We start from the raw sequence: 16,267 nt of genomic DNA, 5'->3' as shown, positions 1-16,267 counted from the left end.
ACCGCATCGCCGAGACGCTTTATCGGTCGTCGCGACCAAATAATAATATTATTGTTGTTATTATAATAATATCGATTACCTAACGGTAACACTTGGCCGACCACTGGAATCGTACAATGATGTGCATCGTATTATTATTCGTGTGCAGCAATGCAACAAAGAAAAATCGTGCAGAGTTGCACTAGTCGCGGTGGCCCGGGACGCATTAGATCTCGCTTTTTGAATTCACTCGGATATTAGGATATTATACATAGTAATGGTCACAACCCAAGTCCCGGGAGAAACGTATTACTGCGGAGACTTTATTAGAGATACTCTGCCGCTCGTCGCATATTATTATACGACATGCACAGTTGCACAGCGGTCACTCGCGTTTTCCCATCCGTCATGATAATATCATCGTGTCGGTGTTTTTTTACTCGTACCACGATATCTAAATAAAAAAAAAAATGATAATTTATGACTTATAGGTACATTTTTAATTTAGTTTTTTGTTTCGCTGCCGTTGAATCTATGACAGTCTTTGTTGTCGATAGGCATGTTATTTACACGCATTTATATTATTATTATTACAGGTACGTGTCGTCGCCGTGCGTATACGAATTATCTCGGCGAGCAATATCGCCGTCGAACGGAATGTCTAGCAAATAATCATAATCCGATATTCCTTCAAGATTCGTTTCACCAAAGAGAGAGGGAGAAAGAGCAAGAGTGATAGATATAGAGACCTTTTTTCGAATATTTTATCATCGGGACGGGACAATAATAATAGTACGATATTTTATCGTAAAATATTATGCGGTCCGTACCGTGTGCGCCGTGTTTTATAATAGCGTATAATGGTAGTCCGGCGGGATGCAGCGGCGGCGGCGGTGGTGGTGGTAGTGCATTATACTCAGTTGTCGTAGTAGTAATGACTACGGTCGCGGTAGAGGTGGGGGTGGTGGTGGTGCTGATGGTTGTGGTAGTGGTGGTGGCGGCGGCGGCGGCGACGACGAGAGTAGTATACGCGCGCGTTGTACCGGTGTGCGACCAGTGTCTGCGCGGACGGTAAGCGGTGTGCCAGTGTGTCTGTGTGTGTGGTTGTGTGCGTGAGCCGGTGTGGTGTGTTCTTCTCGGTTTTGCCCAAGCCAGCTGCAGCGGCGTGTTCCTGCCCGAACGGACAGTCAAGTAACCCGATCGGTTCTTCGATTAATTATTGTTCGACTCGAAGATCCCATCACCATCGCGCACCATATCGCTCGCGAACGCCATTCTCCGCATCGGACGGATCGCCCGGGTGCAATGACCGCGTGAACACACGGCACACGCCGGACGGACTCGAGAGCGCTCGCGAAAGACACACCGCCGACGGACACGACAATATCCGTAACGGCCGTAGTATCCGGCACGATGTCGGCCGAGGATGCGCCGATGGCCTCTGCCCGGTTCCGGCTGAAGTCGGTGCTGGCTGCGGCGGCGCTGCTGATGGTGCTTTCAGTGCCACCGTCCAAGATCGTCTCCGCCACAGGTAACTTGTCTCCCTATTATTATTATTATTACTATTATCAATATCGCACATTTGCGCGGCAATAGCCCACTATGGTTACGATAATATTATTGTCGTCTTCCGATTTCGTCACGCGCCGGGCACCGACGACCGCGACTCGTGCAGGTACGAAACGGGTTCATCGGTATACCATTATACCAACCCAGGTATACCCGTGCGTGTAGGTATCTGGTATACTATTATAATAGATGTACATATTGATGCGCACAACTCCGTATGCTCAAATTTAATAATATTCTAATACTATACACTGGCGCGGCTTAACGGGGGGGATATTATATATTTTGAATTTTCGTTTGAGAAGATACGTTCAGTTAATTCATTATTTGGACGACCATATTTTTATTAGTCCTCCAGATACTTGAGGATAATTTCCTAAATAATATCACATAGTCTTTGATCGCAGCCCACGATCATCCTACATACGAATGGAATTAAACTGACATATTACGCATTTACGCGATGTGCCACAATCCACTAGTACGTTAATATCGTACACCTAGTACCTACCTATTCTAAAAATACCAAAGTTATTGTTTTACTCGTGGATTTTCCTATCAGCCATGGTATTTTGAAAGGGATGTCAAAACGTTAATTCTGGACCTAAATAAATTACTGCATAACAATAAATATATGTGTAGGTATAAATTATAAAATTATCAAAGAATTAAACTAAAATTTTCGAGGATAGTCAGCGAAGGAGTTATAAAACATAATTTGTTTAGGGGGAGGGGGGGGGGAGTAAGCAAGATTTCTATGCCGCGCCTATGACTGATACTCCACGGCATACATGTATGTCACATATTATACCTAGTATACCAGCTATACCTAACCATTTCTGTAATAATGAATTATTATTTTCTGCGGGGACTTCGTCCATCACCGATTCACTATTCGAGTTTACCCTCTTCTCGTGACAACAAAACAACGCTATGGAATCTTAATTATTATTACTGTTAAGTGCTTGAAAACCCGCCCTTCTCATTAACTCATTTGAAAATTACTAAATACCTCACAAACAAAATATGCTTTATAGGGCAATAATGTTTTTGTTTTTGTCTTTTTTTTTGCGATGGACCGCGTTACGGCGCAAACGACAGCGTGTACATTTAAGTGCACATAGGTACGTCGTAATGTCGTCGTCGTTAAAGCTACACCTTTAGTATTAAGAATCCCATTTCAGTAGACGTATATACATATTTATTGGTGATCTATGGTGAAGGTCCCTCCTACTGGCTATAGGGTTCTTAGGAACCGGCAGACTCGTGCACTATGTTAATTGTTAATATGTACAAATGTAGAATGTACATAATGTATAATACATGTAATATTATATATTACCGATTACTGAAGAACCAACTCTGGTTGTTTGTTCATAGTTGGTAGTCGTTAGAACTAAGTATATGATTTTGTGTTCTATGTACTAAGAAAATAATGTTTGTGGTCGTGTGTGAACTGTTTAATTCTGTTTCACAGTACCTATATTTAGTTATGCCTTAGTTGCACCGCCGTCCGCCAACCTACCTTCAGTTTATACAAATTTATTTCTTTAACATAAATAACTGAGATTCGATACTTCTTGAATATCTTATATATATATACCTATAATATTAAGTATAGTATTCTAAGTAGGTATGCAGTATTCTATACCTACACAATAATCATAAAAAACACTTAGTTTTCTAGTCAAAAAAGCTGTTTTAGAATCAGTTGATTCAATCTTCCTGATGGTGCCTAAGATCGTTTTCTTTGTCGGACATACAGGTTTTTCTTGTGCCAGTCTAATTAATTGTATTTTTACTTATTTTATTTTATTTTTGTAGTCTCATAAGCGTGTGTATATTATAGTCTGCGTAGTTTTAGTCTTATAAATTCAACTCAATAATATATTCTATCGAATGTTTAAGTTTCAATGTTATTATTATCACAATTACAATCAATTTTATTGGGTAGGTATATATCAAAAAGTTTACTTGGTTGGTAGTTCAATCTGATTATTTTTTTCAAACGTTCTCATTTTTTATTTGATTCTTTTTAATAGTATAGGTAATGCTTAACTCTATAATTACGTTATATTTTTCAAACAAATGTATTATTTATTTTGGAATTTCAGGAAAACAAATTTTAAAAGTACTATTTGAAATAATTTTGTATGAATATATCCATTGTATTTTCAAAATACCAATAATTTTTACTTAAATTGATCTCTTTACAAATTCGTAATCTTTTATTATATGGTTTCCAAATACCAAATGTATCAATTTATGACGACCGTTAAAGTGGAATATAATATTTACCTAAAGTAGAAAATAGAAGTGACTTAATAAGACTTAATGAATGTACACAAAATAAGTTTTTTTATGCACACTAATAAAGTGTTATTTTTGGTACAATTTATAAAGAATTATTTTGAGTAGGACATAAGGTATACACGTACATATTTTGTATTTGAACAAGCTGTCACACATTTAACCACTTAAAATATATCTTTTAGCGCCTGCATTGTGGTTCGTTGACGCTAGCAACATTGTAACGATAAAAATGATACTGACGTTACTAGTTAACTACGTATTAAGTAGGTATATGTAAGAGGTAAACGGTTTTGTTTCGTACCGGTTATTGTTACCTAGTGGATTGTTCGGTATGTGGTTGTCGGATGAAAGGTGATTATAGTGGAAGAGGAAACCATATGGTTTACGAAAAACTTTGTTTTTGTTTAAGTTTAACACATTAAAGTGGAAATGTAAATCTTCCATATAATTATGTATAGAAAAATATCACAATATGTCCTGTAGTAGTAAATTAATTTTATATTGATTTATTTCTGTATAATATAATATATTCTGAAGAATTTATTAGTGTATTATAATAGGGCATGTTTCATATACACACGAAATAAATAAAAAATATGTTTTCATCTAGCATCTACTAAAATCATATCTCATAAGTATTGGATTATGTACCTACTATCCATAAGTTTAATTTCATAATTTCAAAATCATAATTTTTTTAAACATAATGAATAATGATTTACAACTCAAAAATGCTTTCTCACATAAATCTTGATACCCTGAAATGATTTTTGTTCTAGAAAGTAGGTACCTGCTATATTAATATACTATCTGTGCTCTTTTCATTAGTATACCTATAGTAATAATTTGTTTAATTATTAACTATAAGTATGCAAGTACAATTACCGTTATATGGAATGTTTATTGTTTATGTTAGATGGTACAAGTTGATAATTTTCTAAGAAGTACGATGCTTATGATTTTTACCAGTAAGTAGCCAGTTTACTTGAACCAAATATTAATATTTTTTATTGAAACTTTATAAATGTAATAGAATATTTCTTGTTTGACTAATCCCTAATAATCTAATATTGAAATTAGTCTAAAGTGTTTAACTCATTTCCAAATTCACATGAGTCTAAGACTAGTACCATTCTGGAATGCTGAAACCCTAAGTTAAATTCTGGAAACAAAATAATGTCTGTAGACATTTAAATATCAAAATTGTATTAACCTCGTTAATTTCAGGACCCACGTACCTGTTATATCTACTGTAAAGCCTCTTATTAAGAGGACATCGTATCCACATGAGTTGTCATCGTTTTACACACGTACGACATAGGAAATTTTTCTTCATCAGTTTCAAAAGTATGCTGTTAGTGTAAATTAGTGTATTACAGTAAATTGACTTATTATACAATTTAAAGGTAAAATTATTATTTAGACCTCCGAATAGGCTTGTATTGGTATTATTATTTTCAAGTAAGTTATGATCATTTTAAAATTAACAGATTCAAAAAGGTTATAACTTACTTATAAATAATAATATCAATAAAGCATCATTAGGGCTCAAGATAATAATTAAGGTAATAATCTTACTTTTAAATTTTATAAAAGGTCGATTCACTATAATATCAACTAACAGCACACTATTGAAACTGGTGAACAAAAATGTCTTATGTTGTACCTAAGTGTGTAAGGTGGGGATAACAAATGCGGAAACGACGTTCTCATGAGTATGATTTTTTTTTTCTAGAGAATATTCTTTAACAGATTCAGCACTACACATTTGTTTCGACAATTTTTTAACAATTATTTATTTGCATTTTTTTATCACTCGTTAAATAACTTTGTTACTGAATTAGGTACTTGTTTACATGCATATGTTATTAACTATAATATGCCATTGCTCTATTTGTTTTATCTCTCAGTCCCACGTGCCATACACCAAATGTGCGTACAGTGGAACCAATCTTGTGTTATTAGCTTTAGGACTTACAAATGTATAGCATAGTAAAAACTATTTTGCGCGGAACAGCTATACTTAGCTATACCGTCTGTACTTATAGTATATTTACCTGAATTCCAAAACACATAGAGAACAACTTTAACTGTGTCTTAGCATTTTTATTTGTTGATAGCACTAATCAATAATTTTCAATAATTAAATTAGAAAAAAACTTAATGTTCTTAAGCTAATAACATTAATAAATTGTGTTTGTGTTAAACAAATAATAAAAAACCTGCGATACAGGTAAAGTTCTTCCTTAAGCATTGTGAAATTTTGGTAAATAAACTATAAAATACAGATGGAGAATAGTTGTCCAGCGAAAAACAGTTTTTGATTTGTTGTACATTTTTAAGACGGGGACAACACATGAGAATCCTTTTAATGTTATACTGAATTGACTTATCCTAACACTGAAAAGTAAGAATAGTATTATTAGGGACAGGGTATAAGCTTTTATTGATATTTTAATTTTAAAGTGAGTTATAACTTTGTAATATATTACAGTTTAAAAATGTTTATAATTATTCGCTTTTAAAACAAATACCTATAAAAACCTGTTAGGTAGGTGATTATGATAATATTCTTACCTTTAAGTTTTGTGAATCCGTCAATTCGCTCTTTTATTATAGTCTGTTATCAACACATTATTGGTTTTGCTGAACGCATATTTATTACGATGCTCGTAAGTTGGAGAGTGAAAACAGATAGTGCTTTTAATATGCTTTTTACATCCTTTTAATGGTACGTACTTGTTTAATTCTTGTATGAATTACGTAACCGATGAGCTGTAATTGTTTTGTGTAGATAGCTCCAACAAAAACTAAAAACAATCATTGATTTTCCGACACTTATTTGTTTTTCACTAGAATATCGTTTCCTGTTTCAATTGCTGATTTCGAACTCACATATTTGTTCTGTAAAAGTAATTTATTTCTATTGGAGGTGGACTTAATTCTAAATAACATAATATCCTATCAATGAATGTGCGTCACTATTTTCTACCAATGACCATTGGGTTTAGTATAGTCCATAGTTATCAGAATTATAAGCTGTTTATTAGGTTTCTTACATGTTACAGTTAATATCTATGTTATAGTTATCACATAATAATCATGTGTTTAATATAGAATCGAGCCAGTGTCCACGCCCCTCGATCACGATTTAGAAAAGCAATGGAACAATAGCCAACACAGGAGACATTGGCGTCCATATACGGTTAATTTAGAAATAATTTATTGGTGATTGTGTGAGTGTAGGTACTATTTATCAGTAAATATTGTCGTGATATCTGACACTATGACAATAATAATAAATGCATTTTACATTTTTGGCTTGCAACCAGTCGTTGAGTCTTGTGCCTACGTAATATTGAAAATAATGTGATTTTGCGAGTCAGCATATTATGTAAGCATATCAATTCAACAAAAATAACATTTCAAAATTTCAAACTTAGTCAAATTTCTCGATGCTCTCCGTTGGTGTTACATTATCGACGGGAAAAAATATATAATATTATGTATTGTAGCGACTAATATAATATTATTTAAATACCGGTGAAATTCTGTCCGAAGGTCGTAAACATCCAATGTTATGTGTAGTGAACGCTGCTGGAGTATATTATATATAAGTACGTGACTTTTAGTGCGTAACATAATAAAATCAATTTGATCACTTCGGGGAAGAAAAGAAAGAAATAAGATTTAGAACGGCTCATTCGTTTCGAGAACACCGCACGAAACCGTATATGCACAAGCACAATAGACGCGTATATATGTTATAATATTTTATTATATTGGACCTGCAGTGGAAGGTTCGGTTTTGACTTGTGAATATTGGGTGTATTTATTGTTATTATTTTTTTCCCTTATTTTTTTTACTCGTATTATTATTCTGCATGCCGCCGTCCCAGGCTCATATATTATTATTATATTGCTGTGCCGCATAACGTGCCGGTCCGCGTTACATTGTATATATACCGTGGCCGAGCACGACAGTCGGCCCTGTCGCACAAGGGACAAACAATGCGACACTGAACATAATATATATAATAAAACTATATATTTACACCAATGCGAGCCACCCTGAACGCAGTCGGACCTATAAGCATATAATAATACGTACGTATGTTACATTCACGCACGCGCGCTTCAACCACAGGGGCGGTAGGTACGTGTTGTCTCCCTTTCGGTGGTCCTCATCGTAATATATTATGTTATTGTAAAGACTCTCTGCAGGCGCATATGTATAGTTGCCGCACGGATTTAGATTTCGTTCGATTGCATTATATTTTCGTTTTAACAATACCACGTTGTATATACCTACCCACTGCTGCAGGTAGGCAATATATCATATTATTATTATTATTATTATTATTATTATATTCTTATGGTATGGGTAGGCACACTGCGGCGGTACGCCGGTACCCACCTATACGATCATAAAATCCGATTATACGGCCGAAGACGAAATCGATTGAACGGTGTTAGCCGTGGTAAAAACCGATGACGGTGGCGGCTGTTGTACGATTCGAATAAAAGGCATTTTGAGCGAGACCTGCAGCAATGTTTCACACGTTTCGAATCCACCCGACTGCAAACCCTTACGCGGACGGAGAACTGCATAATCGCGGGTTTCGGTTTTTATGTATATTGTACAGACAAAATATGTATAAGAAACGGATCGTATAATGATGATATTATTGTAATGGGCTATGCGTCGTGCGAAATGCACGTGCGCGACGACCAAATGCCAATAACCCGGGCACATAATATAATATAATATATTGAATTTGAATATGAGAAATTTAAATATGTACTCGGAATTCTCGTACCAAAAATTCGAAAAATCGACTTGGCTCGTGCGTCGTTCACCCGACCTGCAAATGGTATTAAAATAGTTTAATATTATATTATAATGTCCGCAATACATACCTACCCATATTACTCTGTCCCCCTAAGGCAGTGCGCGATGACAGAACGTAGAAAATTTATTTATTTGCGCGAAAATTAACCTAGTGGGTGGTCGTCACGTATACATTTTCGAGCCGACAGAATACCCCGAATTCCTCGTAGATCTGAGTCCCCCGGTTTGAATATCATTATTCATTAGATTCACTCACACACACACACACACACGTATATACGGCTCGGAGATCATCAATTTCGGGGAGGTCCGTCGTAACGACTGCCGCTGCGGGCGGCTGACAAACGCGGATGACGTTTTATAATCGTTCGATAGGAAATTCGCAAGACCAAATAGAAATAATATTATTATTATTATTATGGATGGGTACCCGTGCCCTATACGAACGTGTTCCGATGTCGGCGGCGAGGGAGAGAATAAACGCGACGAAATTAACGACCGACTGCGCAGGCGGCTGCTAAAAGTCGTGAATCACGAACTTGTAATATATCCCTCGCTCTCGTTTGCTAAACACATACACCTGCACCGTATAATATTGAAATAATAATAATAATGTATTATAACAACTACGCAACCATACTATACCTATACTAACCGGCGACCGCGATGCCGCCACCGTGCAGTACGCCGACCGTGGTGCCGGTCGTCGATACACGTTTTTCTTTTTATATTCGTTTTTATTATTACTACTATCTGGGTATAAGGTACCTCCTATACCGTTTATACCGCAAAACTTCAAACGGTTCCTCATTAAGCGACCGCGTCCGGCGCTGCAGTCATTAAATAATATTATACAGATGCAGCGGACGGCGTGTATACTTCGTCGTCGTCGTCGTCGTCGTCGTCGTCGTCGTACCTAGTCTCCGACCGCGTTTTGTATAAAATGTTATAATATATACCTGTATAATATACCCGTCTACACAGTACACGTTTGGACGCGTAATAAAAATCGGACGTTAACGTTTTTCACACGGCCAGAAGCGATCGTACTGCAGTAATACGAACGTCGTGTGGTTATAGGTACAGTACCTATAGGTATTTATTTATTTATATATTTTTTTTTTTAGTAGAGCGGCCAGTTATATTATTATTATCATTGCCGTATACCTATATACGGTTCGGCCGGCACGGTCGCCGCCGCGTACCGGTTGGTGGTGGTACGTGGAGACGGGACACGACGAGTGTAATATTTACGATGGGAAAAATTCGGTGGTAATAGATGGGAAAAAAAAAAATTAATTTCGTGCATCCTCCGTCGACATTTCAAGTAGGTTTATACCTTTTACCTAATACGGTTACTCCTTCCCCCTTCCAACTAGGATATATATATATATATATGTACGTACGACGATATTATTATAATACTCTAAACGCCACGGCGGTGCATACCTGCAGCAGCAGCAGCAGCTGTATTAATGTATTATACACGCGCGCGCGCGCACACACACCTAAACACACACACGCACACCCGTAGACGCACACGCACTCGCACACCGACGTACGCATACACACAGCTTCTACGACTTCTGTCACGCGCGTCTTGTTGACATAAATCCTCCCCCCGTGTACGTCATATGGGGCCACGAACGACACGTGTCTTCGGCACATTCCTCCGTGGACAGTTTCCATTTTTGGACGATAGACCGCTGCTCAGATCCGGACCACTTAACGGAATGGCCGACCGAGCCGGTGGCGTACTATAGTACAATACTCGTATAATGCTTAAAAAAGGAAATAAATATCTATAACACATTAACGTGTGTACACGTTATTGTCATTATTATATGCCTGTGCGGCTGTGCGTTCGTCTCGTGGTAGGAAAAATAAAAAGCGTGTGCAGCACCCAGTTAAATATTATTATTATTATTATTATTATTATTATCCGTCGCGGAGACGTTTATTAACAGGGATAACTGTCAACACGTGTTTAAAATACTGTACTCGCTCTTACGAATTATTATTACGACCACTCGTTCTCCGCACCGTAGTGCAGACGCTTTTATGCTTGCGCTAGCGCGGGTGTGTGTGTGTGTGTGTGTGTGTGTGTTTTTTTCTTTTCACTTGGTACTTCGTGGGTTCTCCATAATATAATATCCCTGTACACGCGTTTCTTCGGCCCGCATTTTTTATAATAATAATATTATGTATATGTGTATATTGCGAGCACACGAAACTCAGTTTTTACCGACCGCCGCCAAAAGACAAATTGTTTCTGCTTTCCGCGTTTTTAAAACGCCGTCGCACACCACTTGCACTCCCTCACCGCTCGCCGTCGCGAACACCGGTTTGAACACATGCGGCCGATTATAATAGTAAAAAATGAGGTTCTGACCATTAACAACGGATCGCATTCCGGGAACCCCGTGAGACCATTACTGTGCTGCTGTATGGGGATATATATATATAAACAACAAAAACGACAAAAAAAAAACCGTAAACGGAAATGCACGGGGCTTTGTTATCCTTTTTTTTTTGCTCCCGAAACTTTTTCGTTTTTAAAAAATGAATATTCATTTGTAATACGGAACAACGAAGCGATCTATACCTACTGCCGCTGTGTTGTATGGTATAGGTAGTATTGTATTTAATAGTACCTACCTATAGCAGTAATAATAGTACAGGAGTCTGTAGTAGTCCACATGTTGTCATCGTTTGACCTCAACAATAGAGGAAAACTTTGGTTTAGGTTTTTTTTTATTTCCCACGTAAACCCTTTATAATGTAAACAATCAAATACATACTCGTGTATATAAATGTGTGAGTGTGTGTGTGTGTGTGTATATTGGGCAGTCCAAACAGCCCGTCTGCCATGTACACTGGGAATACACGTTTTCGAGACGCTTTAATTACGATAACCCTCCGTCGGAGTGTGCGTGTACGGATGGATATTATATTACGTGAATAATGTATATTATATATACGTATATACAAGGAATCCGGTGGAGCTGGTTCGGACCGCTGAAATAACTTGGGAGCGTAAGTGCCCACCGATAGGAATATTCAAGTCACGGAGATGGTAATTCCTCGATATTTTCACCCGCCACCGCTGTTACACATCCCAGTTCAATTATATACGGCTTTGACATAAAAACATCAACATCTAATAACATAATATTATTGACTCCGACAAATGTCCTGGTCTGTGTCTGAGGAATGTAACAGTGTCGATTGTTCCTTTCGACTCTTTTTTAGCTCAAAATAATGCTATGTGTCACGACGTCGCTCGAGTACACGCATTTCAAATCGTTACTAGTCCATAATGGCATGCGTTTTCAATAACCATTCGAAGATGTAGTATAAACATGATAATACCTATGCCTATTAAAAAAATAAGATAAAATATAACAAAATATATTGGTTTTTATAAAATATTGAAATTATGTTCATTTTATTTACTTATAGCGATATGTATGTCAAGTATTATACTTCGTTTACGCTTGAAAAATTAGTATTAAACTTCATCGTACCTACACTAATATTATAGAAATGCATTTCTAATTAATTTTATACCCCCTGTTTTAAAAAAAAATATTCAATGAATCGTACTTTTTATATTATTTCACAATCGTGACATATTTTTGTTTTGTAATAGTTTAATAGTTTTGTACCATCTACAATAATATATTAAATTGTAATCACACAATGTTTTTTTGTGATATTATTTGAAATAAGATTGATCTACACCATGTTGAAACAAAATGCAATTTATTATCCTGATTATTGTCTTACCATGCGTGGCACACAAACAATCGTTTACTTTCATGTAAGTATTTAGTATACAATATATCAAAACTAGTTGACCGAAAGTTTAATAGATTGATTTAATTTTACTTTTAATGTTTGACAATCTTAATGATGGTAAAAGTTGTTTTTTCTAAGGTTAGGTTATTCCGGGGGTTATTCATTTAAATTCATTTCATATCTGAAATGTTTAAATACCTACTCATAAGAAATAACAATATGGTTTAAAATTGTTAGTCATACATTTAGTACGTCTAGTTAGTAGTTGAAGCACTTTTTTGAAGATGTATTATTGAAAGTTAACCATAAAAATATAATCAATGGTAAAGTTGTCTTTTTCTGACAATTGGTATTTGCGGGGGTATTTGCTAATTACAAGATGTCAAGATACGACCCGCCTATTATAGGCGTTGCAAAAAAAAACAATATCTATAAATGTTATCCCACTGTGAATAATATATGCATCGTATTACCACGTAGCGAAAACTTTACGATCTGTTTGTATTTTTAAAACTCGTAGTAATGAGGTTAAATTTAATTTTTATGCTTTCCATACGAGACATAACACAAAAGTCTGACGCCATTGTGATGATGGCCGGCAATATATTAAAATAATGCATTATATTATTTATAAAGTTCTTGTGTTTTATTGTTACGCGTGTCTAACTGAGTCTCAAAGTAAAAATGTTTAATTTAAGAGTCCATCAAACAATGTCAATTGCCATTCAGTGTATTTTGCAGATATAGGTACACTATGAAAAAATTCCTTAAGTGCGTATAGTATACCTATTGGGGCTAGGGCGCAGACTTCATTATGACGTCGTTCTTTTTAATCCAATGCTTTTGTCACGAATGCCAATTATAATAGTCTGTATAATAAATTAAATACTTATTATATTATATTAGTAAAATTTACGATCAACGATAAAAACCGCTGGTAATTTATTGAACATAACTGCTTATGCATTATATTATATTATATTATATTATAGGTATTCCGTGTACGTACCTATGTTATGTTACTATACATAAAGGAAAAAATTAATTGATCAAATGTCATGATTTTCGGTGATTTGTAAATAGTTTTATTTGGTAGGTATATGAACCCTGTGAACTGGTAGAATGATAAAAAGAAAACTAAATGTAAAAAGGTACATCTACAGCCTACAAAATATATAAGGTTCATTAAATGTATTGACATGTTGGACTGAATTATTAACGTTTTGCTCCACCGCCTCCGTGTACGATGTTACCAAAATGATGTATTATTTTTTATACACCCCAAACCCCTCAACAATATAAATGCCGAAATTCTTTTCAAAACACATAAACCTGCAATCAAAATCCCCTATTGGAAACGCATACGGTGGGGTCACCTCACACTTTAAAAACCACCATGGATTTGTTTTACTCGTATAATTCGTTTATTCGGTTAATACCTATATACTATAGTTTATAATAATCTAATTATATTATAATGGTAGGTATTATAGTCTTACCATTTCAATTTGAAACATTAATTAATTTTTGGTTTAATTATATTTTAAACACATAAAACGACGGTGCTCATATACGCAGTGTTTTAATACGTCCCATGCGAGATGAACTAGGTAAGTTACAAACAATCGTTATGAGTAAGTTATAACCATGACGTGTCATGTGAATATTTATTAATTTATATTATTTAGACATATTTTTATCAACACTTTAATTTTGATTTTGATTTAAATATTTTAAGGGTTGAAAAAGAAATTCGTGGGTTTCCATAAATTTTCCCTACGTGAATTTAAAAAAAAAAAGTTTTACATACATCTCATACAATATTTTACGACCGTTTTAAATTAAAATTTTGATGAAATTGGATAATTAAACTAAAAATAACTCGATTGCAGGAATGTAACTTTGAATTTAACACATCCATTACGGTTGACGAAGTACACTTGAAACCTACTATACTGCAGAGCTACTTCCCAGGTTTATAGTTATTAAATATTTTCTGAACTTTATTTTATATATAGACTATAATATAGTACGTGAATTATATTTTTGTATCTGTTAATTGTAGCTATATTATATATACCACTATAGCACTTACCTAGGTAATATTTTAATAAATACAATAATCAATGTTCCAATATACAGAATACAGATACGTGCGTTTATGAATCGAAACCTAAGCAATTTAGTTCACCAATTAATTTGTAGTCATTGAACATACATTTTTATAACTTAAATGTTATTCATATGAGATATTCACCATACATACAAATTACTACAATTTTATTTTAAGTATTGTTCAACCGATGATTTGAAATAATATTGTATACGTGTCTTACTGATTTTAAAATATGTAGTAGAAAAGAACACAAACAATTTAACAATAGCAAGTAATCAAATATTTAAATAGTAAAAGGTGGATTTAATTTAAGAATTAAATTTGACGTGACTCAAAATTGTACAACATCCAAACTGTTAAATAGCAGGGATACATCATTTAATCCCACAAATGTGATGTCGAGATTTAGAAAATCAACATAGAACTACAAATGCAATACTTACTTGAAATTTAATATATTATGGTATTATATTTTATAATGTTGTACTTGACTATTTGTTTTTAAAATAACTATACACGGTTGAGTAATTTAATAAGCTTCGTGGACTGAGTAGTCTGAGGATAACTAGGTACATAAACATAATATAAGATAGTAGAATCGATATAATGGCGAATGGCCGTAAAGTTATTCAAAAACAAATCAAATAAAAACAATAGGTGTGCCTATGTAAGTTCAGCGTATATTATATTTTATATTTTTATTTAACTTTAGTAGTTGACTTTTACTTCTGTGCCTAATTTAAAAATTAAAATGAATTTTATAAATACTTAAATCCGTTAATTTGAATTAATAATTAATATAGAAGTTATTAAAAAACTAACAAGTAAGCAGATAGGTAGTAAGTATAGATAACTTTTGTAATAGAACAATATTAATAATGTGCGAGAAAATTTATTATAAAAACGTATTGCATTATGACCTATTTGACCGTTTTTGTTATTATAATTTATAAACATAATAATTGTTCATCATCTACAATGTTATATTTTATCAAATTTCAGTTAGGTTAGGTTAGCTAATAATTATGACTAAGATTATTGTATGCAATTGAATTTTTTTTTTCTTATACCTATTAATTATAATTATTTTATTTTATTTATTTGTTTTAATAGTTTTAATTAGTACATTTTTATAATAAATTATTCATAGTTACAAATAAATAGAAATTCTACGAACACGTTTATTATAAATTATTTTCTGTTGGCGCCCATTATGAAGAGTAATTAATTGTGCTGGGACACTACTTTATCACTCGATTATGCAAAAATCAAAATAAATTATTATCCTTATTCAATTTTACATACTTGGATTTAGAAATGTGATTAACGCGACAACGATTTATCCACTTAAAAGGATGACACGTCAAAATATCCCCACAAAAATATTCTATGACATAATATCCCCTGTAATTATTAATTCAAAATTTAAAAAAATGTTCGTCAAAAATTAGATACTTATTTATTTATTTATTTATTTATTCAGCCAAAACAATTTTAATTAAATAATTATAATGAAATACATTAATAATAGCTGATACATATACCAACTGATCTATGAGCTCGTATCTGGTAGGTTAGGTTAAACTAAGTTCAACGATATTACAATTCGTTTAAAGTAAAATACTTATACAAATAAA

At 34.1% G+C, this 16,267-nt stretch overlaps 1 protein-coding gene across 1 annotated transcript in view; it reads left to right on the top strand.

Moving 5' to 3' along the window:
- The first annotated feature begins 1,020 nt into the window (after window positions 1-1,020).
- LOC111037819 (laminin subunit alpha-1) overlaps window positions 1,021-16,267 on the top strand; it is a 57,448-nt gene continuing 42,201 nt past the window's right edge. The window contains exon 1 of the mRNA XM_022320599.1: window positions 1,021-1,510. Within this exon, the coding sequence (XP_022176291.1) occupies window positions 1,393-1,510 (118 nt within the window). The 5' untranslated portion in view covers window positions 1,021-1,392. The remainder of the gene's footprint in view (window positions 1,511-16,267) is intronic.

Source organism: Myzus persicae, unplaced genomic scaffold (assembly GCF_001856785.1).
Source record: "Myzus persicae strain clone G006 unplaced genomic scaffold, MPER_G0061.0, whole genome shotgun sequence".
In the NCBI taxonomy this organism is placed as follows: domain Eukaryota; kingdom Metazoa; phylum Arthropoda; class Insecta; order Hemiptera; family Aphididae; genus Myzus; species Myzus persicae.
Note: the sequence above shows the minus strand (reverse complement) of the source record. Positions and strands in the feature narration are given on the sequence as shown.